The 26732-nt window shown below is 52.7% G+C and overlaps 1 protein-coding gene across 1 annotated transcript in view; it reads right to left on the bottom strand.

The window, feature by feature from the left end:
• ARHGAP22 (Rho GTPase activating protein 22) overlaps positions 1–26732 on the bottom strand; it is a 156573-nt gene that overhangs the window by 107233 nt on the left and 22608 nt on the right. The window contains exon 2 of the mRNA XM_036265319.1: positions 25838–26037. Coding sequence (XP_036121212.1) covers positions 25838–26037 — 200 coding nt within the window. The remainder of the gene's footprint in view (positions 1–25837; positions 26038–26732) is intronic.

Below are 26732 nucleotides of genomic sequence, written 5' to 3'. Positions count from 1 at the left end.
TTGATATAATTTATTTAATTAGAGGTTCGTATGATTTAATTTCTAATAATGGAAGTGTTGAACCACTGGCTGGCAAGCATAGCACTGATACACCCACCCTGGGGAAAGTAGGAGAATTTGCTTTTCTAACCAGTTTTTGATGCCGCTCGCTCCAGGGAATATACTTTGAGAACTATCGGTGCAGGTACACCTAGAGAAAGCAGCCAGTGCAAGGTGCCTTTTCCATGAGCTTACTCAGCACCCACTTCCTCACTTGTAAAAGGAGGATGATAACAGTATCGACATCATGAGGCTGTGATGAGGACTAAACAATTGGATATTTGCCCACTGGCTTTGGAGAGCTGGTCTGAGCTTCTGTGCATCAGTCACTTACAGGTCACAAGGACAAGATGACAAGTACAATATGCAAATGAAAACTACAGTGCATGGGATTAACAGCAGATTCGACATTGCGGATGAAAGGATTAGAGACCTTGAATGTATAACCACAGAAACTATTCAAAATAAAATGCACAGAGAAAGAGAATTAGCAAACTGAACAGAGCATCAGTGAGATGAGGGACAGCTGTGAACAGTCTAGTGTATGTGTGATTGCGGTGCCTGAAAAGGAAGAAGGGGTCTGAAAATAGTTGAAGAACGAATGACTGAAACTTTTCCAAATTTATGAACAATATAAACTCACAGATAAAAGAAGTCCAATGAGCCCCAAGCACAAGAACCATGAAGAAAAGTACATGAAATTAAATGGCTCAAACTCAGTCATGAGAAGAAACTCTTAAAATAGCCTGAGGAAAATGATACAATACGTACAGAGGAGCAAAGGTAAGGATGACAGCAGATTTCTTGTAAGAAATAATGCAAGACAGAAGTTAGTGGACTAATATCATTAAAATGTTGAGGGGAAAATCTGTAACCTAGTGTTCCGAATCCAGTGAAAGTATTCCTCAAAAATGAAGGCTAAGTAAAGACCTTTTAAGATATAAAAAAGCTGAAATAATGCATTATCAGCAGACTCACAGGACAAGAATTGTTAAAGACAATAAGGTAGAAGGAAAATAATATTAAATGGATACAAGGATTGACCAAAAGTAATGAAGATCACTGGAATAGTAACTATATGAATCAATATATAAGATTTTTTTATGTTATTTAATTTTCTTTAAAATGTAATTGACTTTTTACGTGAAAAGAATAGTAGTATAGCGTTAGGCTCATTACATATGTAAAAGCAACATGTGTTTCAATAATAGCACAAAGGATGGGAGGGAATAAATGTAAGTATACCTTGTAAGTTTCTTTTAGATACATGAGATGATGTAATATCGTTCCAAAGCAGACCATGAAAATGTTAAAGTTGTATACTAAAAACCCTAAAGCAACCACTAAAATAATAAAATGAAATGTTAAAACTAAGCCAGAAAATAAGATAAAATGGAATAAAAATTTTTAATTAATATAAAAGAAGGCAGAAAAAGAGGTAAAAAAAGGGAATAGGACAAATAGGAAACAAATAGCAAGATGATGATATATTTAAATTAAACTTAACCATATCAACAATCACATTCAATGAAAATGATCCCAATACCCCTGATTAAAAGGCAGAGATTACCATGTGGACGCAGAAAAGCTAAAGCAGGACTGGCTGTATAAGCATCAGACGAAAGAAATCTCAGATCAAAGAATATTACCAGTAATGAAAAAGATCATTTCATACCAGTAAAGAGGTCAGTTCATTACAACACCATGATCTTGAAGTTCACGCACCAAGCTCTCTTGCGCACTGGGCTCCCGGCTTTCTTATTGCAGGGGGCGCCTTCCCCGGCGTTCACCACGCGGCTCGTGTGGATCCCAGTTCACCACGCGGCTCGTGTGGATCCCGCGCACTAGACTAATGGGACCTGGGAAGCCGGGTGAGAAATGGAATTTAACTTCCCTGTCCTGGGAATTCTAGAATTCAGCTCGCTACCCATTCTAGTTCCTGTGCGGGCAGTTTGCTTTCTTTGCCTGCCTGTTGTTGCCCGGAATGCTGCTGTTTCAGACCCAGGACCGGCTTTGTGGGGTGGGGCACCTAGCCATATCCCCCCCTGCCACAGCAGTCGGGACTGGGAACCCCCATGGGGTGAAAGGAAGGTGCACACACGCTGAGCACCAATTCCATGGTTCTGTGGTTGGCATGGAGATTTGGGAGATGCCCCAGTACACAGATCTGTCCTTCTTTTGCAGCACCTTGCCTTCACTCCGGAAGCCTGTTCGCAGCATCTCCAGAGCGGTGGCCCACGTATTGGAGGTGCTAATACCTGGACGGGTACAGGGCAGAACTTAAAGGCAGCCCCCAGCCTAAAACCCCCAGTTTCTTTAAGCCCTGGTGCTAGCAACCCCATGCCCCTAGGGGGGCTTAGGAAGTGGCTCACAGCCCGAACATGGGGAGTGGGCGTGCACTCACTACTGCTTGAATTTTACTACTGGTGTGTGAACCCCCTCCGCCCCCAGCTGCTGTGCCTTTCCCTGCTTGCTCTCTCCAGCTCAGACCCCACAGCACTGGTCTGCCACAGGGAGACTCAGCTGGGGAATTTTCCCTTTCTGTATTCCCGAGCACTTCCAGCCCTGCAAGCTTAGGGTGCAACTTGGATTTTGTGGGCCCACTGTGCCATGGGGGAGGGAGTGGCAGAGAAAGCCACCAGCTGAAGCTGTGCTGCCAAGCCCAGGGCCCCTGGAAACTGCATTGCTAGGGGGCAGAAGCTACAGCTAGGGCTAGCCAGAGGGTGCCACCCCTGACAACCATGCATGTTGCTAGGGGGTGGAGCCACAGCTGCCAGAGCCAAAGTGCCCTCCCTCCATGGCGCTCTTGCTACAGATGCAATTACTTGCCTGTGTTAAACACACGGTCTTCATCAGTATTTCTTCCACAGGTATAGCTAATAGATAAAAGCTTCAAATGTACAGGTGCGCAGATAAGTGAAAATGTTTTTGTTACTTGATCTTGTAAACTGACAAGAAATAGAATTTAAACCCAGAACCCAGGGTATTAAATTCTTTCCAGCCAGATTAACTGGGAATGCTTTTTAAGGGAAGTGCTCTCATACTACCAAGCTTCTTACAGGACCAAGACGTTAGAAAAACATGAGACAGCAACAGATTACTGGCTCAACTATTGAAAGCCAATTGAAAGGACTAAAGTTTTTCTACCTCAGACAGTGGAGACAATAGACATCCCTTGTACAGACAGGGATGAAGGCCTCCAGTAAGATCAGAGGGCATCAGAATCCCCCATGTGAGGTTAAATAAACCCAACTGAAATGGTGCCTGATCAACACTCATGTTGGTAAGCCTCCACACCTGGGAAAAATTGTATTCCCATTACGGGAAGTCTCTGTCCCAGCACAGGAGGGGCAAGGCACGATTCTCTGGACTCAGAGACTGGAGTGGGAGCCGAGTGCCAATCCAAGGCCCTGGCAACACGACAGAAAAACTAGGAAAACTTGGAGATGCTCATACTTTTCCTTAGCTATCCAATATTTCTCACCCTGGAGGAAATTTTTCTCTTTCTGAAATCAACAATAATAAAATTTCCATTCTTCAAGAGTGCCCACTCTGGAATGGAATTTTATTCTGGGTTTGTCAGAAGTGACTGTCTGCCGTTGTAATGCTAATACCTGGTCTCCAGAATGCTTATCTGAGTCATTTATTGGAATGCAGATTCTGAGAAATAGATCTTATCTGAGCCTAAGCTATCTAAGTCAACCAGTTTAATTCAGTTCATTTGTGGGTTACTAAATCAGTGAGTTTTGCTGTATACCTGTCTCCATGGAACTATTTCTCTTAAAGTGTCAGTGTGTTTACCAGTAAGGAAGCCTATATATTTCTAAAAGTTATGAAATGTGTTTGCCAATCTAGAGAATGCTAATTGCTCACTTTTAGCTTTTTTTCCCTACCCAATCCCTCCAGAATTTGGCCATTCTTAATGAGTGAGTCGTGGCAATACATTTATTTGCATGAATCCAATAAGGCAGGTTCCAAACTACGTGATCTTATTAAATAAGGCTTTGAGTAGAATGCCATGTCTAAGAGAGACATGCTTAGATTCTGGCTATCACCAGAACACCGCAAGGAACTGAGACTGACTCTCAAAGTCAATCAAAAGCCACTTGCAGAAATGGCCTGGTACCTTGCTTGGCCACATGGTTCATGGCAAAGTTGCTTTCCTGAAAGATGGCAAGAAAGAAACCTCAAGGACTTGAGGACGTGACCTAAACCTACAGGTGTTCCAGGCACAGCCTGATGACAGCTGTAGCCCTGGCTTCTCCACTCAGAGGGGTTGACTGCTCACTAAAGCCCAATCTAAAGATTCCTTGTGAATGAGATTCCAGCCAAAAAAAACTTGAGAAAGCCTGTGCGATCAATTTAATCAATTGCTACTCTTGTTGTGTTGATGCAAATAATCAAGCCAAAATAAACTTTGAACAGGATGGCAATTTTAGGAAGAAAATTTATGTTCTAATGGAAACCACAATGCCAATTGAGGGTTTTGAATTGCAGTGCTGTTAACTGTCTTCAAATTTTGTTTTTAAGGCTGTGTCTGTATGTGCCATGCAGACCTCAGCACCTGATGACATCACCAGAGATATTCTAGCTGCAGATGCTTGATTAGTTGTCAGCGCTTGCTTTCATTCCAACAGAAGCCTGGCATTTGGAAATCTTCACAACTGGTTTATAATTTGCTGTGTGCATTAATCTTTGCATTTAGTTTCTTTCTGTTTTCTACCTGATTGCTTGCTTGCACACGTTATTTAGAAGCCAGTGGCATCACCGTCTTCTGAAATGAGACTCAAGGGTTTGGACTTAGGGTTGAATCAATGAAACACGAATGGTCCGTTGGCTTCACTTGAAACGGATTTCCCTTTTCTGCTCAAATGGTTCAGGCAGAAAAGGCCCAAAGTTCCCCATGGGGGAAATCTTAAAACATTTCCCTTATCTTAATTTAGATTAAATATGGGCTTCAGACAGGTGTGACACACCTGTCTCCTGGAAAGCCACTCCTCCAATCTAACTGGGGACACGGTAAGAGAATCTATCCCTCTCACTGGAGTTTTTACCTCTCACGAGACCTTTAGTTATTATAAGTCTCCTCGCTTTTCAATTGTGCCTTTTCACCTTCTGGTCATTTGTCATTTCTAGAATATAACAAGGATGCCAGCTTGTCCAATGTGCCATCCTTGTAGATATTGCCTATGGCACCTCCCAGGGTCACCAGACTGACCTGGACTTTACAAAACCTCTCTTCCCCATAAAGACTCCTTTCTCTTTGCTTCTCCTTCCGCTGCCAGACAGGGAGAAACTCCGAGCCTGGGGACAGGCAGGTCTATGCCCCTTGGCAGCAGGATTCTCGCCCATCAGATGGAGACCTTTGTCCATTACTGCTTGGTAAGATTACAGGAGGTTCCTTTTTTCCTTAGCAGGAAATGATGCCATTGTAATCACCCAGTTATTAATAAGTGGAAAGGAGCGAAGGGAAGGTCAAATTGTATAGGCATGCCATTTGCGCAGCTTTGCCAAAGAGCTGAAATTTAGATGCATGTCCAGTAAAGTCTGGGTGAAGTAGGGAAGGCACTTCCCTGTCAGTCACACCTGGGAACAGGCCACTGGCTAGAGCAGGCGTGGTCGTTGCAAGTGCAGGAAGGGTTGAGATACTTAAGCTTCCAAACAAAGGAGCTATCTCTCTCGCTCTCCTGTGCTCTTGGGACTCTTGTTGCAGGGACGTGTTCTCATGCTCCTGCCCTTGCCCACGTGGTCCATGGCCTTGTAGGCGCCGCACACAGTGGACTGATGGGCTGCAACTCGCCTGATGCTACACCGGACCCAGCTCCACCATGTACAGAAACTGGACACTGGCTTTGCTTCTAGCTCTGCTGAATCCCCAGCTGCACCTCTTCTAGAACTCAATAAAGGAACCGAGGGATGTAAGTCCATGCAAATGAACACCACTCATCCTCCAGAAAAAAAAAGTTCATGCACCAAAATACACGAAGCAAAAACAGATAGAACTTCTAGAAGAAATAGGAAACAAACAATTACAGTAAAAAAAATGTTCAATATGTCTTTATCAATAATTGACAGAACCAGTAGACAAAAAATCAGTACGGATATAGATGACCTGAAAAAACACTATTGACCCACTTGATCTACTCGCTGCCTCCATTTATCCTTTTGAAGTGGACATAAAACTTTTACTAAGAAGGACATAAACAAGTCTCAATAAATGAAAGAAAATTCAAGTGCAACATATGTTCTTGGACCACAAGAAATTTTAAGTTAAAGATCAGTAACAGAAAGATTTCTGGGAAATTCTCCAATATCTGAAAACCAATCAATACACTTACAGATAATTCACAGGTCAAAGAAAAATTTAAAAGTACTTTGATCTGGATAAACATGTAAACATAACATACAAAAACTTGTGCAATGCCTTTAAAGGAGTACTTACGGGGTAAAGTACAGCGCAAAATACTGACGTTGGGAAATAAGAGAGGCCTCAAATCAATGACTTTGGTTTTCACTTTAAGAAACAACACAAAGAAGAGCAAATGAAACTCAAATGAAAGAAAAATATAAAGATTGGAGTAGCTATAAATAAAATGAAGGAAAAAATAGAAAAATAATAGAGGAAACCAATGAAACCAAAAGCTGGTTCTTTGAGGAGAGCAATAAAATTGATGAGTTTAGCAAGACAAATTAGGGAAAAAAGAGAGAAGATAAATGACCAATATCAGGAACGTGAGAGGTGACGTCATTAAAGATTCTTCAGATAGTAAAAAGATAATAAAGTAATGTTAAGAACAAGATGTTGGTAAATTTGGCTACTTAGATGAAATGGACAAAACCCACAAACTACTGAAGCGAGGCTATGAAGAAATAGCTAAATAGCCCTGTATCTGGTAAAGAAATAGAATTTGTGGGGAAAAAACCTTTGCACAAAAAAACTCCAGGCTCACATGGCTCGACTGGTGAATACTACCAAATATTTAAGGAGGAAATAAAACCAACACGACACAAACCCTTCTTGAAAACTGAAAAAGAGGGGCTACTCTCCAATGTATGTTACGAGGCCAGTGTTACCCTGATATAAAACCAGCAAAAGACATTACTAGTAAAAGACAGTACAGTCCAATATTGTCCAGAAACATAGATGCAACAATTCTCAGTGAAGTTTTAGCAAATCAAATTCAACAGTATATAAACAGGAAAATACTTAATGATCATCTGAGGTTTATCTCAATTACGTAATGCTGGTTTAACATTCCAAAAACAATCAATGGAATAAATCATATTAATACACTAAAAAGGAGGAAAGATATGATCATCTCAAAAGATGGAGAAAAACATTTGACAGAATTCAACATCCATTCCTGATAAAAATCCTCAACAAGTTAGGGATAGAAGAGACCTGCTTCAACCTGAAAAAGAGCATGTGTGTGGCCCTGGCCAGTTTGGCTCAGCGCTGGCCTGGGGACCAGAGTGTCCCGGGTTCAGTTCTTGCTAGGGGCACGTACCATAAAAAAAAAAAGAGTGTGTGTTTGTTTATATCTATGTTAAAAAAGATAACATCATGCTAAAAGCTTTTCCCTAAGACTAGGATCAAGACAAGGATGTTTATTCTCAGCACTTTTATTAAGCATTTCTGGAGTCCTAGCTGCTGTGATAAGACAAGAAAAAGAACAATCGAGTTGTCCAGATTGCAAAGGAGAAAGTAAAACTGTTTCCACAGACGATATAATCGTCTATGTAGAAAACCTAGTGACACTCGATGCCCTCCAAAAGCTACTGGAGGTAATAAATGAGTTTTCAGGGTTGCAGGGTATAAGATAAATGCATAAAACTAAGTCATATATTTATATACTAGCAATGAACAACTGGAAATAGAAAACCAAAAACATTTTTAATTGCAGCAAAATATGAAATATTTAGGGATACATGTGACAAAATATGTTCAAGATCTGTGCACTGAAAATTATAAATAATTGTTGGGAGAAATGAAAGAAGATGTGGAGAGATACACTGTGTTCATTGGTCAGAAGACTTACTATTGTTAAGATGTCGATACTTACCTAATTAGTCTACAGATCGAATGCAATCCCAATAAAAATCCCGGTAGGTGTTTTGAAGAAACTGACCAGCTGTTCTAAAATTCACGTAGAAGTGTAAAGAACCTACAATAGGCAGACACATTTGAAACAGAGTAGTGAAGTTGGACATCTAATATTGCCAGATTTCAGGGCTTATCATAAAGGCTTCTGAACTGAATTGTCAAAATAAACAGAAGGCTAGAAAAATAATGATTGCATCCCAATTTCTGCTACTGCCCTCTCTCAAGAGCCCACGTTATATGTAAACACACAGAAGTGGCACAGAAAGCGTACCCTTCGTGGGAGACGGGTTGGAGCAGTGGGCAGCTTCTAGGCTTTGCCCTGTAATATTTGCATTAAAATAAGAAAATTTAATGAAACAGGAAAGAGGGAGGTAGTTTGATAGTTCACGCCTGAGTAGTGAGTGGTTGTCATCATTCCAAGGTTACTCCCCAGTTAACACGCCAAGGGTGCCCAAGCGCCCACCTACCACAGAATAACTTTTCCTGTACCCTCCCTTCTGACGCAGACCTGACGCTAATGACGCCCCACGTCCTCTAACCGAAGTACACAACCCTGGGCCACCCCAGGAGGCCGCGCAGCTTGCTTGGCAAGGAATGATCCCCTGTAGGGACGCTCCCAAGACCCCCGTGGTCTGGAGGCCTCAGCTCTGTCCAGGAAACAGAGAGCAACAACGCAACAGTGACAAAGGTTTCTGTCCACCCATCTCTCTGCTCAGGTGACTCCCACCCAGAATGTACCCAGGTCGTGAGGCCCGAGCGTGTGGGGCAGTCCTGGAGCTGGACAGGTGCTGCCTTTCCTCCGACTGCACCGCTGCCGGCGCTAAGTGTTCAGACGTGGGCCTCGGCCAGTCTCCTTCCCGCTGTGCTCAGCAGGAATCTCCGGGAACCCACTGGGAGAGGACACAGGGGCCCGGGGTGGGGCTCAGGCTCAGGCGGCCCCCACAGCCGAGGCCCGGAGTGGGGCTCAGGCTCAGGCGGCCCCCACAGCCGAGGCCCGGAGTGGGGCTCAGGCTCTGACGGCCCCACAGCCGGGGCCCGGAGTGGGGCTCAGGCTCTGACGGCCCCACAGACGGGGCCCGGAGTGGGGCTCAGGCTCAGGCAGCCCCACAGCCGGGGCCCGGAGTGGGGCTCAGGCTCAGGCGGCCCCCACAGCCGGGGCCCGGGGTGGGGCTCAGGCTCAGGCGGCCCCCACAGCTGGGGCCGTGCCTCCTCTCCTGTACCACGGGAGTGGTGAGGATTCCACGCGCCGATGCCTGGACGGCACTGGGCTCAGCATCGGGCCGAAGTCCGAGCTGTTGCTGTGATGTGAGCGGAGCCCAAGGGCAGGGTCCACGCGTGGCCACCTCACAGGGTTGTCATGTCTATGCACATGTAGAATAATTACAGGGTTTGGGATCACGGTGACATTGGGATCATGGTGACATTGGGATCAGGGCTGAGACCTGATTTCCTGACATTAAAACTGAGAGTGTTCACCTCAGTCTGTCCCTCACTGGCTGCCTGAGCTGTGGTCTGTACGCGCTGATGCACGACGATGAGTACTTGTCATAACCATCACTTTAAAGCCTATTTCAACCACTGCATTGGTGTATTTGGTCTGTGTCTAGGAACAGCCCCTTCCCCAATAACACCATTGCCTGGGCCACCAACAAGGCAGAATGTAGATTCAGGAGTGTCCAGGGACCTGAAGGACAGGGTTCCCCTTTCCTAGTTAGTGCTGACCTCCTGTAGGGCCCCGCCCATCTGGGTTTTGGGGTACTCGACCGTTCCGAGACCTTCACACTCTAAGTCAGCTCTCTCGCCAACCAGGTCAGAGGCTGGCTCTGGGGGTTCTTCACTTCCACCTTGTCTGCAGAGACGCTGTCTGAAGAACCACCTCCAGAACCCTTCTCCGCAAGCGACAGGCTGAGGTTTCCCCTGGCAGCATCTCAGAAAACTGCAGCATCTTTTAAAAAGTGATCACGCAGGGTTCCTTATCTCCTACAGTTCTGATTGTGGCCTCAGATCAGTCTTAAAAAGCTTCAGCTTCTGACAACCAACCAGGGACGAAACCTCTCCAACTTTTAAATAACACAGGTCAGAAGGAAGTTCACTCCCCGCTCTGTATCGCACAAGCCTCGCGGTGGTCCATTCCTGTCCAACGTGCAGGTGCTGGACAAGGCAGCCAGAGTGAGAGACCGGCTGCTTCTTGGCTGAGGCACTTGCCTCCCCAGGGAGCCGAGACTCTGGCGGGGTGCCCTGGGTGTGCTCCCTGTGCCCCACGCCCTGCTTTGCCTCTGTGAGTTGGCTTCGCCTGGCTCCCCTAGAGCCCCTGCCAGTGAGGTGTGCTCCTCTGTGCAGAGCTACAGGGAGACAGCACCCTGCCCGGCAGAAGCCAGGGGCTCGGGGTCTGAGCTCCAGCTCCCTGCACCTCCCCCAGGGGGACTGGCCACAGGGCTGCCAGGCCGGGACCTGAGCCCACGGAAGCCCAGCTGAACCCACGGCTGAGCCAGGACCTGGGGCCTGGGGCCTGGGGCCAAGGACAGACTTGAGGCTCCAGCCTGCGGCTGGGCCCCTCCAACCACGGAGCCAGCCGCCCCTCCCAGGCTGGGAGGCAGTGCCCTTTCCAGGGTGGGTGGGCCTCCTCCTAAGGTCCTGGAGTTCCCCGGTTAGTTCCGTGTCATTCGAGGATCCTGATCTAGACTCCCCCGAGCATGGGGGGTCCTGGTGTGAAAATGACCCCTTTCTCCTTGACTCACCAGACTGAATCGTAGGGCTCTTGCCTCCTTAAAGCACCTGGTGTTCCCGGCAGAGGAGTTAAGGGAGAAGCTGGTGAGTTCCATCCCCTGGCACCTGAGGGGTTTGTGGCCATCAGTCACTGCAGTTACGGGCAGGTGCGTTCAGAAGGGAACCGGCCATCGGAGGGCACGTGCTCTGAGCTTCCTGGAGTGAAGGGGGTCTTCACTGGCCACCCACACACTTCTTTCCAGTATCTTCTCCGGCCCAGGACTCAGGGGGGTGTGGGTGTCGGTTTCTGCCCACCTTGAGGTCCCCCTGCCCTCAGCGCTTCAGGCCGCCTGGACGGTTTGGAGAAGCCTCTGCTGTTCCTTCTGAGCTGGCGCCCTTGGCTGTCCACGGTGCCTGGCCCTGCCCCAGACGCAGGGGACACAGGCCTCTCCGCAGCCCAGGTCCGTGGCCTGGACCCAGGGCCCGCTCTTCCGTGGGCTGCGCTGCTCAGCTCCCGGCCAGCCGCCGCCCCGCAGTGAGCAGGGGACACAGGCCTCTCCACAGCCCAGGTCCGTGGCCTGGACCCAGGGCCCGCTCTTCCGTGGGCTGCGCTGCTCAGCTCCCGGCCAGCCGCCGCCCCGCAGTGAGCAGGGGTCACAGGCCTCTCCGCAGCCCAGGTCCGTGGCCTGGACCCAGGGCCCGCTCTTCTGTGGGCTGCGCTGCTCAGCTCCCGGCCAGCCGCCGACCCCGCAGTGAGCAGGCTCCCTCCTGCAGGCTGACCCTGAGCGAACCCCCCTCAACTTCGTTCCTGCTCAAAATACACACTGTTGGGACATGTGGGTGCTGGGCCCGGGGGCTCGCCTCGGATGGCAGGCGCCCTCCTTGAGCGGAGATGTCTTGGTTCTGTCTTGATGCAGTAAGGAGGCCCTGTAACGAATGCTGTGCTCTGGGTCATATGCGACTGCTGAGGAAGGGCCACGGTGCCACGTAGTTGAGAACGGGGAGGCCTGAGATTCTTCTGCATTGGGCTGTGCCAACTCGCCCTGGTGAGCTGACTGCCGAGGGCACATCTGTGTTCTGCCGAGGCCGGCACAGCGGGGCGCAGGCCTCTGCGGAGATGCAGCTCCCTTAGAGCACGCAGCCGCCACGCTCGGCAGGCCAGGGGGACCAGGGGACCAGGGGGACCAGGAGGACCAGGGGGACCAGGGGACCAGGGGGACCAGGAGGACCAGGGGGACCAGGGGACCAGGGGGAACAGGAGGACCAGGGGACCAGGGGACCAGGGGGACCAGGCGGACCAGGGGGACCAGGGGGACCAGGCGGACCAGGGGGACCAGGGGGACCAGGCGGACCAGGGGGACCAGGGGGACCAGGGACCAGGGGGAACCAGGAGGACCAGGGGGACCAGGGGAACCAGGGGGACCAGGCGGACCAGGGGGACCAGGGGGACCAGGCGGACCAGGGGGACCAGGGGGACCAGGGGGACCAGGGGGACCAGGGGACCAGGGGGACCAGGGGGACCAGGGGGACCAGGGGACCAGGGGGACCAGGGGACCAGGGGACCAGGGGGACCAGGGGGACCAGGGGGACCAGGGGGACCAGGGGACCAGGCGGACCAGGGGGCCAGGGGACCAGGCGGACCAGGCGGACCAGGGGGACCAGGCGGACCAGGGGGACCAGGGGACCAGGGGACCAGGGGACCAGGGGGACCAGGGGGACCAGGGGGACCCGGGGGACCAGGCGGACCAGGGGGACCAGGCGGACCAGGGGGACCAGGGGGACCAGGCGGACCAGGGGGACCAGGGACCAGGGGGACCAGGAGGACCAGGGGACCAGGGGACCAGGGGGACCAGGCGGACCAGGGGGACCAGGGGGACCAGGGGACCAGGGGACCAGGGGGAACAGGAGGACCAGGGGGACCAGGGACCAGGGGGACCAGGGGGACCAGGGGGACCAGGAGGACCAGGGGGACCAGGGGGACCAGGGGACCAGGGGGACCAGGAGGACCAGGGGGACCAGGCGGACCAGGGGGACCAGGAGGACCAGGGGGACCAGGGGGACCAGGGGACCAGGGGGACCAGGAGGACCAGGGGAACCAGGCGGACCAGGGGGACCAGGGGGACCAGGCGGACCAGGAAGACCAGGTGAACTAGGGGGACCACAGCAGCCCAAATAACCTCTACTTGCTGAGAAACTCAGTCTTTTACCGATGTATGGTGGAGCTGGAATGCCCAAATACGATGAAAAGGAAGCTGTGCTCATCAAAGCAATGCATGAAATAGGTTTCCCATGCTGTCTCAAGGTTGTTCGATTCATTTTTTCTGCCTAGTAATTGATAAAGCTAGTCACTTACCAATTAGCCTCCCAGCCATTACTATAAATTAACTGGGTTCGTTGGAGAACCAGAGGCCTGATCCGTTACTAGGGGGAGACCGTTAGGTGTGGTAGGTGCGGCAGGCTGACATCGAGCCGACTGAGGTGCGCAGACCCCGAGAGGCGCGTCGCCCGCACGCGGACAGCCAGGCGCTGCAGGAGCACAGAGCCCGCCTTAGGGAGGGAAGGGGCACTTTGTAGGCAGCATCACTCGGGCGACCTTGGGGGCAACTTGACCCTTGTCCCTTGTGATTCATACATTCGAGCGTGTCATCTGGCCTCTTAGCAACGTGGCTATCCTTGCCTGTGACAGCGGTAAATATCACGAGACATCGCCCGAGGTCAGCGGTCACGCTGTCGGAGCCTGGAGGAGGGAGCAAGGAAGCGGTAAAAGGCATGTTGGATAATCACTTCGATCCTATATTTTTCCTTGACATGCCACATGTCCAAACACTGTTCTAACTAAATATCGTTTGAAGTTGTTTAGAAGCAAGTTGGCTGCTACTGTCAATTTGAATTTAGTAAATGAACTTTTAGTTGCTTTAAAATAGCTTGACTAGACCTTTCATTTTGATCTGTGTAATAGTGGGAAGTTACATTTCTCAAGTAGCCACAGAAACATAAAGCATCCCTTAAAAACTCCACAAATTCCAACATCTGAACCTAAATACATGACTCTTTTGATAAGGCTTCAATGAGTAATTTTTCACTGAAGCATTTGAAGTTGTCCCCCAAAACATTCTAAACAAGAAAAAAAAAATCATTGTGTCATTTTCTTTTCTTTTTAAAAGAAATATGTTTTTATAGATTTTTTAGAGAAAGAGAGAGACATGGATGGACCGCCTCCTGCTCACCCCCCACTGGGGATCGAAACGGCAGCCTGGGCACGCGCCCTGGCCGGGAATGGAGCTGCTGACCTCTTAGGGTATGGGATGACGCTCAACCACGGAGCCACACCGGCCGGGCTCACTGTTTCATTTCCTTCTGCAGCACTGATGGCAATGTTAACGTCCGTGCCCAGTTAGCTGAGGGTGATTTCTAACTACGGACGACACCTGCTCCAAGCCTGGGCCTGGGCGCCCCCCACCCCCATGCCCGTTCCTGCAGCAGGCCGGCTGGAACTCGCTGGGCCAGGATCTGTGGTAGCAGCTGGGGAGGTCACAGTCGCTCGCCCTCTGGGACAGAGATTTTCAGGGGGAAGTAGTCAGAGGAAGTGGAGCCAGGCCCTTCAGGACTCCTCGGGGAGGCTGGGGCAAGTTCACCGAGCCAACTGGGAGCAACTGCGAAGACCATGCCTTCAAGGTCTGTGTCCCTCAGCTCCTACGGCCTCACGTCTCCGCAAAGACCCCCGCCTGGTGCCACAGCTGAGCTCCGCGCACATGCCCCCACGGCACCAACAGCAGGGATGCTGGGAAGCTGCTCTGCTCACCGTCTCCCGAGCTGACCTGCTCCTCCAGCCTCGTGCTCCCCTCATCCGATGGAGCTTCTGGGGACCACCGTGGCTGGGCGGAGCTAGTCCTCCTTCCTCCTTGCCTTGCAGGGCTGGGGAACCGGCCCGGGGGCCCCGGAAGCCCAGGAAGCCAACACCAGCCAACATCACAGCCTCGCGAAATGAGCCTGACCCCACAGAGCAGGCTAATTTCTCAGTTGATGATTCTGTAGGGCCTGCGAAGTGATGTTAGAAACACCCCAACGGCCCTTGGCAGGAAAACGGTTCCCCACCCCTGGACCTCTTGGCTTTGAGAATTGAAAGGGTACTTGGAGGTCACGTCCGGCTGACTTCCCGTCCAGTGAGGCACTGTCTCTACTGAAGTGATGGTCTGGCCTCGGGGCACTGGGCGCGGGCCGGAGGCTCATCCCCGCAGCCGACCGCGCCGGAGGCAGGCTTCTCGCCTGTGGAGGCCTCCGTGCGGTTCCACGGGTCCTACCGCGGCCTCTGGACGGCACAGAACGAACAGTCTCTCGTGCACAGGAGCACGTGGTGCCTGATCCACTGACCTTCCCGAGACCCCCCCAGGGGACTCACTCACTCAGTCCCCATGGGGCAGCGGTGCAGACCCCTCACCGTCCTGCTTTGCTGAAAATGTGGTGTCTTAAGGGGACCACCATTCTCCTGCTGTGACCTGGCCTGACATGGCGGGGTTCAGGGGCTCCCCTCCCCTATTCTGATTCTGTGCATCGCATGCAGCCCCTGGCTCAGGAGCTTGCCTGCGCCCGCCTCTCCCGGTGCGTCTCGCTGAGCGCCCTCCTCGCCTGCTCTTTCATCTGGGTCTCTGCATGCTGGGAAACCCAGTACTTTCTGAACCAAAGGGACAACTTTATATTTCATCGTAACTCGCCGAGAAACCAGCCTGCCAAGGTCATTGTGAAGCTCAGCGCCCTTTTCCCCCTTTGCTGCCCTCCCTCCGGGTTCGCAGATTCACTGAGCAGGTTTTGTCCTTTTCGGCGTCATCCAAAACAACACACAGCAGCGTCGTGATCAGGAGACTCTGCAGCCAGATTGCTTGGTTTTGGATCTTGGCGCAGTGCTCGCCAGCTGCACGTGACCTCACGCAGCCACCGAACCTCTGCGAGCCTCGATGCCCGCATCTGGAAAGTGGGGATAACAATCGCTTCTAAGTCCTCAGTCATCTATTGCTGTGCAACAGACCACCCCAAAACTTAGTGCCTTAAAAATCAGGCGGGCAGTCCTTCTCCACCCATTGTGTCCCGAGTCACTCACTCAGCTGGGGGCTGGAACAGGCTAGAGGGTGCACGCAGGCCTCACTCGTCTGCCACGTGGTCCGCCCCTTCCACGTGCTTCCTCGTCACTCTGTGGCTCGCTCCAGCATCCCTGCGGCATGACTGCGGCTTCCCAGAGCAGGGGCAGACACCTGGCATCTCGGGGCGAATCTGGGGCTTGCACAGTGTCACTTCTGTCTCATTCTGTTGGTCAAACAGTCCCAAGGGCAGCTCAGGAGCGGGGGGTGGGGTGGACTCCACTTCTGGTGGGAAAGAGAGGTGTGTGTGTGGGGGGGGGACTGGGTGGTGGCCATCCTGGGAGATAATTACACACCTTGCAGAGTTGCTGTGAGGAGTAAAACATGTTAATACATGCAAAGCTCGTAGACCCACATCAGCCTGGCTCCTAATGCCTGTGTGTTAGTCTTTATTCAGACTCAAAGCCACGAAGGGAGCACGGTCCGGGCCGTGCTGCCGCTGGGCCGCTCTTGCTGGCCTGAGCTGGACGCTTGGCTGAACCCCTGCCGGTGGCTCCCCTCGGGGAGAGGGGAGCACAGGGAGCATTTGCACGAGTGTTGCCGGCCTCTCAGGGCGTCCTCCGCAGCAGACGTGGCTGTGCTCATCTCACAGACGGACCTGGCGACCAGCTCGTGAGCAGTGCAGCCCAATCCAGAGATGTGCCCCTTCCCACTGTCGCAGGATCCCGTGAAGCGGCTGGCTGAGGTCCAGACCTGGCGGCCGGGACAGTCCTGACACCCACTGGCCTGGACTCCTAACTGAGGAAGTTACTGCAGGCCACACACGGGCTGCTCTCGGGGAGCCCTCGGCTTTGGGTGACCCCTGCTTTCGGAATCGGTCACCTGCTTTTCTCTTTCTATTTTTGCGGCCTTGTCATGCTTCCTGGAGGCCGTCTATTCAAACCTATGGCCATGACGGTAGAATCCTGGCTCTGAGAGTCAGGTAGCAGGGACACTACCGTCACCACCTCCTTCCGTCTGCCCAGCCCTGAGCTGCGGAGCCCCGAACGCACGCCAGGGCGGGAGCAGGTGGACCTCAGTGATCTGCCCGGATCTGCAGCTAATGGGTCATGTAAACAGGATCTGAAGACAGGTTCTCTGCTTCCAAACACTTTCTTTGCATTAGAGTATTCAAGCTTCCATCCCACCTTCCTGAGTGTCACCTTCTCCATCTGTCCGATGGACTCCTGTCCGCCCTTGTAAGGCTTTTTTCAAGTATCTGTTGAGCTTCTCCGACATGTCAGGCACTGAGGCCCCAGAGGCAAACAGAACAAAGTCCTGACCCTGATGAACTTATTCTCACGGGGGAAGGCAGTCCAATAAGCTCCCTGCCAACCAACAGGCACTTTACAAAAACGATGAAATATTTTCCCACTGAGGATCTAACACAAGACTGAGTCAGGGTGTTCACTCATTTATTCAATTCATATTTTTCATTCATTCATTCATTCATTGATTCATATAAGCATCAAATATTACCGAGCATCAATTAGGTGCCAGGGACTGTGCTAGGAAGTGGGAGAAGGGAAATGATAAGACAGACTGAGCTTCCCCTGAATAAAGCTTACTGTTTAGAATGGAACACAAACATTAAACGATGGGTTATAGAATAACAGGAGCAATGTCAACAGCAGCAATAATAATAATACTACTAAATAATGATGACTTCTTGGCTGGTTTGAGGGACAGTTTACGACGTATGAAGAATGCTCAGCTAGTGTTTGCTAAATCATTCCAGCTGAGTTGAATTTATGAGATCTCGCCGTGAAAGAACACCTAGGCATGGGGGGACCCTGACAGCCTGGGAACACCTGAACTGCGCCCCGCGCCCCGGTCATGTGGACACGGGCATGCTGGGCAGCGCACGAGGCCGAAGCCGCAGGCTCTGGGGTGCGGAGCAGCAGGGCGGAGCCGCCGGCCAGCAGCTCACCACTCAGCTCAGACCTCAGGAGCTGTGGTAGCGTATCCACCCACCTAGGCCTGATGGCAGCCCCCAGTCCCCTCATCCCTAAACGGGAGCCCTCAAGGAAACAGCTCAGGCAGCTCTTATCTTTGATGTGAGGTTTGCGAACAACAGCCCAGGAAGGGGGCTGGCTGCAGGCTGGCTGCCTCAGCCTGTGTGACCCTCCAGCTTGGGTCGGGTGGCTTCTCCTTCTGGTGTCTGCTGCCCCATATTAATGCTCCCTCCTCGAAGCACACCGCCTTCCCCATCCATCTTGTCTTTCCTCCTCCCAATTCCAAGCTTTTAGTCTAAATTAAATCAAACTTTAAATCAATCTTCGTTCCCACTGCCGCACTGACCATCACTTATTCTCCTGGAGAAAATCAAAACAAACCCAGTCTGCTCTGCAGGCGGCGTGTACACGCCTCCGTGGGCGGTGGGATCAGCCTCTGCTCCTGCAGGCTGTAGCGGCACCTCCACTTCGCTCCTGCTGCCCCAGCACATGGTCTCAGCCGCCCGCCGTCACCACCCAGCCCGCCTCTGTGGTCCTTCCCCAGCCTGGCGCTCTCTCAACCCGGCCTAGGAGTTCCGAAGGCCCAGTCTGAGCCCCGAACCTTCGTAGCCCCCATCACTGCCAAGAGCGTCGGGACCCTGCTCCCGGGCATGGCGCTCAAGACCCACATACCCAGCTTCTGATCCCGTGTCCGCAGTGCGTGTTCCTGTGGATGCGCGGAGCCTCACAGCGCCCCTCGGGGACCGGCTGCGCTCGGACGTGAGCGGTGCACACAGCCCGGCTCCCCGCCCGGTTCACGGTACACGGTGCGAGCAGGCGCGGCGCACACAGCCCGGCTCCCCTTCCCGATCACGGTACACGGTGCGAGCAGGCGCGGCGCACACAGCCCGGCTCCCCTTCCCGATCACGGTACACGGTGTGAGCAGGCGCGGGGCACACAGCCCGGCTCCCCGCCCGGTTCACGGTACACGGTGTGAGCAGGTGCGGCGCACACAGCCCGGCTCCCCTTCCCGATCACGGTACACGGTGTGAGCAGGCGCGGGGCACACAGCCCGGCTCCCCGCCCGGTTCACGGTACACGGTGCGAGCAGGCGCGGCGTGCACAGCCCGGCTCCCCTTCCCGATCACGGTACACGTGTGAGCAGGTGCGGCGCACACAGCCCGGCTCCCCTTCCCGTTCAGGGTACATGGCGTGAGCAGGTGCGGCGCACACAGCCCGGCTCCCCTTCCCGATCACGGTACACGGTGCGAGCAGGCGCGGCGCACACAGCCCGGCTCCCCTTCCCGATCACGGTACACACGTGAGCAGGCGCGGCGCGCACAGCCCGGCTCCCCTTCCCGATCACGGTACACGGCGCGAGCAGGTGCGGCGCACAGCCCGGCTCCCCTTCCCGTTCAGGGTACACGGTGCGAGCAGGTGCGGCGCACACAGCCCGGCTCCCCTTCCCGTTCAGGGTACACGGTGTGAGCAGGTGCGGCGCACACAGCCCGGCTCCCCTTCCCGTTCAGGGTACACGGTATGAGCAGGTGCGGCGCACACAGCCCGGCTCCCCTTCCCGTTCAGGGTACATGGTGCGAGCAGGTGCGCTGTCGGAGTCTGGCCCCCTCTCCGGTTGCCTGGAAGAACTGTCCAGGCCTGGTCCCTGCTGTATTCCTTTTCTGGTTTTAGGTTTCCCTTTCTTGTTTAAATAAAAAATATTTAAAAATATGGACCTCAGTGAACACAGCCGTGGCGTGAGCAGTGAACATCATGTAGACAGATCTCCCCGTTTGGATCACCACCTCATTTCAGCTTTATTTCACTTAGTTCAAGTTCTAGCTAAACAGGTCAGACTCCATGGGTGACTTACAGGTTAGAGCTCCCATAGAGTCAGTGGGGGTACAGCCTGTTCTAGGGGGCCGCTCCTCCCTCCTCCGCCAAGCCTGGGCCTGGGCACCCTCAGGCCGGGGGTCTCTTTCTTCCCTATGTTTGTTTCTAAATAATATGCTGACGTTACTCTGCCTTGATTGAACATTGTAGTCATTACCTATGGAATTCCCAGAATGGAAGGATGAGAACGTGTTTTTCTTACCCCTTCCCTGCCCCCCGAACCTCTTACCCGACTCCCTGGACCTCCAGGTGCTGGTTACAGCGGTGAGGACTCCGCGTGTACAGCCGGTTCTGAGAGGTTTAACGGAAGCATCTCTCTGAGGTTTCCGAACTTCTCTCCTGGAACTGCTCTCTGTTCACGCCTCGGCTCGTCCCTCCCCCTTCTTCCTTGTTACTCCTCTCTTCTTCCTGGGACATCTGTCCCGCTTCTCATCCCTCCTTTGAGTTTTTGTTCTGTTGGCTGATTGCTGAATTCCAGAGCTCGTTTGTTTTCTGATGGCCATTTGCACAGCCTCTCGTGCGGATGCTAACGATGGTTCTATGTCATGGTTTTCTTCTCCCTGCGTGGTTTCTGTTGCCCCCAACCTGCCTTCCTCTCTCCCGTGCATGTGTGTGTGTGTGTGTGTGTGTGTGTGTTCTCGACAGTCTGCCTCACAGGGAGCTGTCCCGAGCAATGGTGCTCCAGCAGCCGACTGGCAGCTGATGACAGAGGCAGGGACAGCGCGGGCCTTGGGCTGTTTCACTGGAATTCCTATCGTCTGTGTATTTTGTTTCTTCTTGGCCTGCGAGTCTCCTGTGAAAATTCTTCATTTCCTTCCTCAGGGTTGTCCCAGACTGCTGGGGCCTGGGAGCCAAGTGTGGGATGGAGACCGGGGTTGGGGGGGGGGGGGTAAGTCAGCTGGTCCGCATGTCGACTTCTGTCCACCTGCTGCTCCCAGGACGGTCCCGGTCCCGGTAGCTGGGCCCGTGTCCTCATGCCAGTCTCTCCCATCCGCCCCGCCCAGAGAATAAGCTCCAGGGCCAGGCCCCGGGGGAGGGAGGCCACAGCTTTGCATTAGCTTGTCCAGGGCCTCTGAGATCTAAGTGCTTTTTAAACTGACTTCCATCCAGTTCTCCTGAGATAGCTGGTCCTCATTTCCAGAACTCTCCGGTCCTGACACTTACTCCCTGAGCCTTTGCTGGGAGTGCTGTTTTGCAGACAGATCTGTGGTCTCGCGGTGCTGGCTTGGAATTTCACTCTGGGGGATCTGCTTCCAGAGACCTCTGCCCGCCTGTTTCCTAGCACCCAGATGCTGCTGTCCTTCTGCCCAGCTATGTCGACTCGTCAAAACATGCCTGCAGCACTCTTCCCTGGGGCCGGGGTTTCAAACCTCCCATTCTTAACTGGAAGTGTGAATTTAAGTTTTGATTTTCTTATTAATTTAGGAAGTAGGGACTGTGTGTGTTTTACCTTGCTAATATAGATGTCTCCCTCTCTGTTGCGTACACACCCTCAGGCACTATCATTTTGTTCTCAATTTCCAGGTCTTTGCACCACTGTCAATGAATGTGTCTCCACGATTTCATTTTTTGAGAAATATTTTTTGAAAAGATGGAGAACAATGGGTATTGTTTTTCTTTGTTTACAAATCCTTGAAAGCTATGCATTCAGAGCATAAAAGTTCACAGTCGCTCTATTTTCTTGGTAGGTTGTTAGTTATCTTATTTTGAAAATTTTCTCTTTATTCCCTCTTGTTCTTATCCCTTTGAACTCTATTTTTATTTGATTTTGATGTTGCTAAATCTACTTTCTTTTTGCTCAAACTTCTGGCTTATCTTTTTCATTGTTTTGTTTGTAAACCTTTTTGTTTATTGCTCTCTCTTTTTAAAAATGTATTAATTTTTAAAAGAGAGAGAGAGAGATTTGTTGTTCCACTTATTTATGCATTCGTTGGTTGATTCTTGCTTGTGCCCTGACCAGAGATGGAATCGGAAATCTTGGTGTATAGGGATGATGCTCTAACCAGTTAAGCAACCTGGCCAGGACTTGCCGTCTCCTTTCTTTTTTTTTTTTTTTTAATGTTTTATTGATTTTTAGAGAGAGAGGAAGGGAGAGGGGGAGAGAGAGAGAAACATCAATGAGAGAAACATTGACCAGCTGCCTCCCGCATTCACCCCCACCGTGAATTGGGCCCGAAAACCAGGTATGTGCCCCGACTGGGCATTGAACTGGCCACCTCTTGGTGCAGGGGTCAATGCTCAGCCACTGAGCCACCCCGCCAGGCTGCTTTCTCCTTTCTAAAGCCAATGTCCCACTTTCTATCTTTTAAGAGATAGACACATCTGACCTAGTTACATTTATTATGGCAACGGAAATGCTTGCTATCGAAGTTACTTAGTTTTCATTTTCTATTTACCTTTCTCTCTTTTTATCACCCCTCCCCTTTTCTGCCCGTTTGTTGAACTGGTCACATTTAATTTGTTACATTTCCCCCATCTTACAGTTTGGAAGTTGTATTTTTCATGTCTGTTCTATTTCACTTCTATTCAGAGCCAAGAACTCCAGAGTAGAGCGGGGGAGGCCGAGCGCTCGTCGCGAGGCCTCGGACGGGGACGGGCCTGCTGACCGGCGGAGGACACGGCAGGAGTGTGCCTGCCCAGGAGACACTTCGAGCAGAGGCTAAAGCCACTGAGATGAGACAATCGGGAACCCTGTTATTGAAACCAGTCTGTCTGTTGGAAACTGTCAGGCACATGTCCTGGGGGAGCTGGAGGGACAGGACCCGCGTCCAGTTCTATTCTGAAGCCCCTCGGCCCAGTCTTTCCTCCGGGTGTGGAAGCTGCTCTCTCTGCCTCGTCCCTGTGCCCCAGGCTCTCGCCTGCCCCTCCCGCCCGGGCGAGGGGAGGGGAGGGGAGACTCGGGCTCCGGAGAACCGAGCGCGTGCTGAGCGTGGTCCTCATCGCGTGTCATGCTCTGGGCAGCATCAGGGGTGTCTGGACGTCCCTCCTCTGGGCAATTACCTCTGCCGGACAGATGACAGGCGTCTGTCGGGAGGGTGCGCACCACGTGGGCACTTCTGTCGCTATAAACAGTGAGCAGGGCACACTTTGCCAGGATCCAGATATTGAGAATTAGTCCATTACATGCAGTTGATGCAATTAAATGGAAATTTGCAGGCTGCAATGCCAGCAGGCGTGCCAGGTTGAGATCCTACTGTATAAGATAAATGAGTCAAATCCGACTGTGGTCTCCGTGAGCCTGGGACCCTGTGCCGCAGCGAGGAGGTCTGGGGGAGGGTCAGTCCTGAGAGGGCCTGGGAGTGCCAGGCAGGCCCAGAGAGTCCGACGAAGAGCCCCAGGGGCGACACTGGCACCCCTCGAGACGCCGGCTCCTTGCAGGGATGCGATGCCTCTCCGGAGATGAATGCCCAGGTTTAGCCAGGGCTGGGCCTGAGGACGCCTCCTCCGTCCAGGCTGGTGACTGCGGATATCATCACCTCCGTTTTATTAGCTGTTTCCATCAGAAGCCATGGAAATGTGGGAAAGGTGATGGGTGAGGGAGGGGAGGGTCTGGTTCAAGAAATCTGGGAGACAGAAGTTCTAGTGGAGCAGCAGCTGACGGGAGAGAGCATGCGGGGACGTCTGAGGCAGGGCCTGTGGGTGGTCTGGGTGACCTCAGGTGATGGTACCGTGGGCTGGGCCCGGAGACAGAGGGCAGTAGGGGTCACAAGCAGGGCTCTGAGAGGCAGGGGACCTTGAACACTTTGGTTGCAGTTATCAGAGTGATAGGTCACCAACAGGTCAGCCAGGAAAACCAAGACACTGTTGAGGGGCCAAGGCTGATCTTCAACACAAAAAACAGAGGTCAGGAAAAGTGGCAGTGGGCAAGCCAGAGGCGTGGTACCAATCTGGGGGGCAGGCTCGGGGCAGGCTCGGGGCAGGGCAGAGGGGGGACAGTAAAGCCAAGCCAAGGGGCGACCCAGACTCAAGGACCTCATGAGCTAGGATTTGCGCTTGGTAATGCATGTTGGGGGGCCAGAACCAGTCACCCCAAGCAGTGCCTCTGTGCTGTGCTCATTGTTTGGAACCAATGGCAACTTTAGCCTCAGGCTCAGGAGAAACTTCTGCCCACACCCTTAACAACCTAGAAGAACTTGAATTAGGAGCCTGGCCCGTAGGGATCATCAGTGATAACCTTCAGCCCACCTGCGTGGTAGAGAAAACTTTTATTCACTTAACATCTGCTCTTCTTATCACCCTGCAATGACCCTTTGAAGCCCCCAAGGTGCATGACCTCATCCCTGGCTCAGAGTGTCCATGGGCCTCAATCCCCCTCTAGCTCTGAGCCTCTCTTGTATATGGGGTCCCTGTGTATATGTATGTATTGAATTTGGTTACTTCCTCTTACTAATCTGTCTCATGTGTGTTTGATTATTGGACCAGCCAGAAGAACCTTGAGGGTAAAGGAAAGTCTGTGTCTCCCCCATACTTATGCTCTACAATATTATCCTTGGGGATCTCTGTGACACAGGCACTAATGTGTCCATTTCAGCAACTATAAGACCAATGGTAAAAAAATTAAGTGACTTTTCCCAAGGCGTACACGTTTCGACCTCGCTGACTCTGAAGTTCGGGCTGTCTGCCTCTACCTCTCTGGGACTTGCTTTCTTTCCCCGCCGACCCAAGGAGGCTGCACAGGACCAGAGTTTCCCGAACTTTGCTTTGGACCTGCCTCCCTGGTTTCCCCACACCACCCCGTACCACGCTGCGATTCACGCAAAGGCTTCCTCCAGCCGTCTCACGTGTTACACTTTTTATTGTGACAAAATGAACGTAACGTAACTTACCATTTTAACCAGTTTTAAGTAGTTCAGCGGCATTAAGTACTCCATTCACACTGACGTGCAACGCATTTTATTTTTAACGTGGGTATATTTTAGAAAGAAACAGGTGGCATCACCCATGAATGGAAATCAGTATTACTTGCCGTAAACGGAAGTTAACCATTAGAATACCATCTGAAGAAGCAAGCTGTTAACTTGCAGCTAGTTGTTGTTGCGATGGAGGCTCTGCGATGAGGCTACGTCTCCCCCACCCCGGTTCTTTCCAAGGCAGAGCCCCAGGCGTGGGGGAGGGGCTAACAGCAGGCTGGCCCGCGCCCCCTCCTCCCTGGTGTACAGAAGACCTGGAGGGGGGCTGTGATGTGACGCCAGGCTGTGCCCAGGTACCTCCTCGCGTGCCCACCCCGAGCACCCCTCTGCCTCCCAGACCCAGCGCCACGCAGTGGGAACTGCTGAGACGCACAGACTCCCGCCCACCAAGGCTCCGTGACTCCTGGCCCCGGATATAGCATCTCCCTCTCTTTCCACGTTGGAACAGTGACCAGGAGCATCCTTTGAGATGAGTCCTTTACAGTTCCGTCCCCATTTGCCCCAAGAGAAACCTGGGTCTCTCCCGGATGTCCTTTCTCCCTCGGAACCCCGTAACAAGCCCTGGACCCTGAGCCCCGCAAGCTCAGCTGCCTGGGATGCAGCACCTCACCATGGCCCGCGCACGGTCCCACAGTCGCCAGGCCACGCCACGGCGGGGCGAGCGTCTGGCTGCTCTGGCCGGGGGAGCTGAGTGTCATCTGGGCGGAAAGGCGGGGGTGGCGCACCGAGGTAGGGCTTGTGGTGCTGGTGGACCAGCAGACACGAGGGGCATCGCCCAGAGGGCTTCCCGGGAGGGGAGGCTTGTCCGGGTACCCCGTCCCTGAACAATGAAAGGAATGAAACATGTGCGCCTGTGTCTCCTTGGAAACACAACGGGCTCGAAGAAGACAGAAAAGACCCGTTTCTCCAGCTGTGCACAGACACGCTCGGTCCACAGCGTACGAGAACACATTCATCACTGAAGCTGAGGCTGTGTCAGTAACACAGGGGAACATGGGGGTGAGGGCAAACACACTGGGGATCCTCGTGAATTGTCCCTCTGAGCAGTCATGCTTGGGTGCTGCGGGGTGGAGGTCCCGGCATAGCAGACCCTCCCTCAGAGCCCCACGGACACATCGAGGGACAGAACATGTGCTGCTCACCTGGGGCTTGGTCTCATCTTTGTCCTTGTAATAGAACAGCTGGTCCCCGCGCAGCACAAACCAGCGCTGCTGCCAGTTCTTCATGAGGCCCCTCTGCTTCCTCAGCCAGCCCGCCTTCAGCACGGGGCCCGGCCCGCGGGCGCAGGGCAGCTGCCCGGGGCTCCGGCTCTGCTCCCCCATCACCAGGCTTTTGGAGCGGGCTGGAAGCCAAGAACACAGAGTGAGTGGGGAGGGCGCCTGCCTGCTGTCGGTCCTTGCCCCGCCCTGGCATCCCCGCCACCCTGTGACCAGGGCGTGGGAGCTGAGGGCACCAGGCAAGGGTGCGCTTGGCCCATTTCCCCCTCAGCTTCAAAGGGACGTGGGCAGGAGCACCTGGGCAGCAACGCTCCAGGTCCCCTACCTGCGGTCGGTGCACAGCCTGCACGCCGGGTTAGTCTCTGCTATGTCTCTGGGAACCTGTGTCTGTCCCCAGGTTTCTTCATCTCTCCGTACATCTGTCCCATGCATCTATACACCACTGACGTCTCCACCCATGGTCCATATACCCATTTCCCTTTGTTCAATGGCTCAGTCGGCAACGACTCATCGAGTACCTCCCATAGGCCAGTCACTCTCCCAGGTACTGGGGATTAAGCAGCGAAATAAGAGACAACAATTTCTGATCAAGTTGGTGAAGTAGGTCCACACTGTGCCTGCCTCCTCCCACAGCACATCAACACTGTAGCTAAGTGACAGAACAACGACCGTTGAGAACCACCGGAAGACTAGCTAAACCAAGGCTGGAAAGAAGGAGCCACAGCTCTGGCTGGCGTAGCACAGGTGGTTGGAGCACTGTCCTGTGCACCAATAGGTGGCAGGTTCGATTCCTGGTCAGGGCACATACCCAGGTTTCAGG

This window comes from Molossus molossus, unplaced genomic scaffold (genome assembly GCF_014108415.1).
Source record: "Molossus molossus isolate mMolMol1 unplaced genomic scaffold, mMolMol1.p scaffold_m16_p_17, whole genome shotgun sequence".
NCBI lineage: Eukaryota > Metazoa > Chordata > Mammalia > Chiroptera > Molossidae > Molossus > Molossus molossus.
Note: the sequence above shows the minus strand (reverse complement) of the source record. Positions and strands in the feature narration are given on the sequence as shown.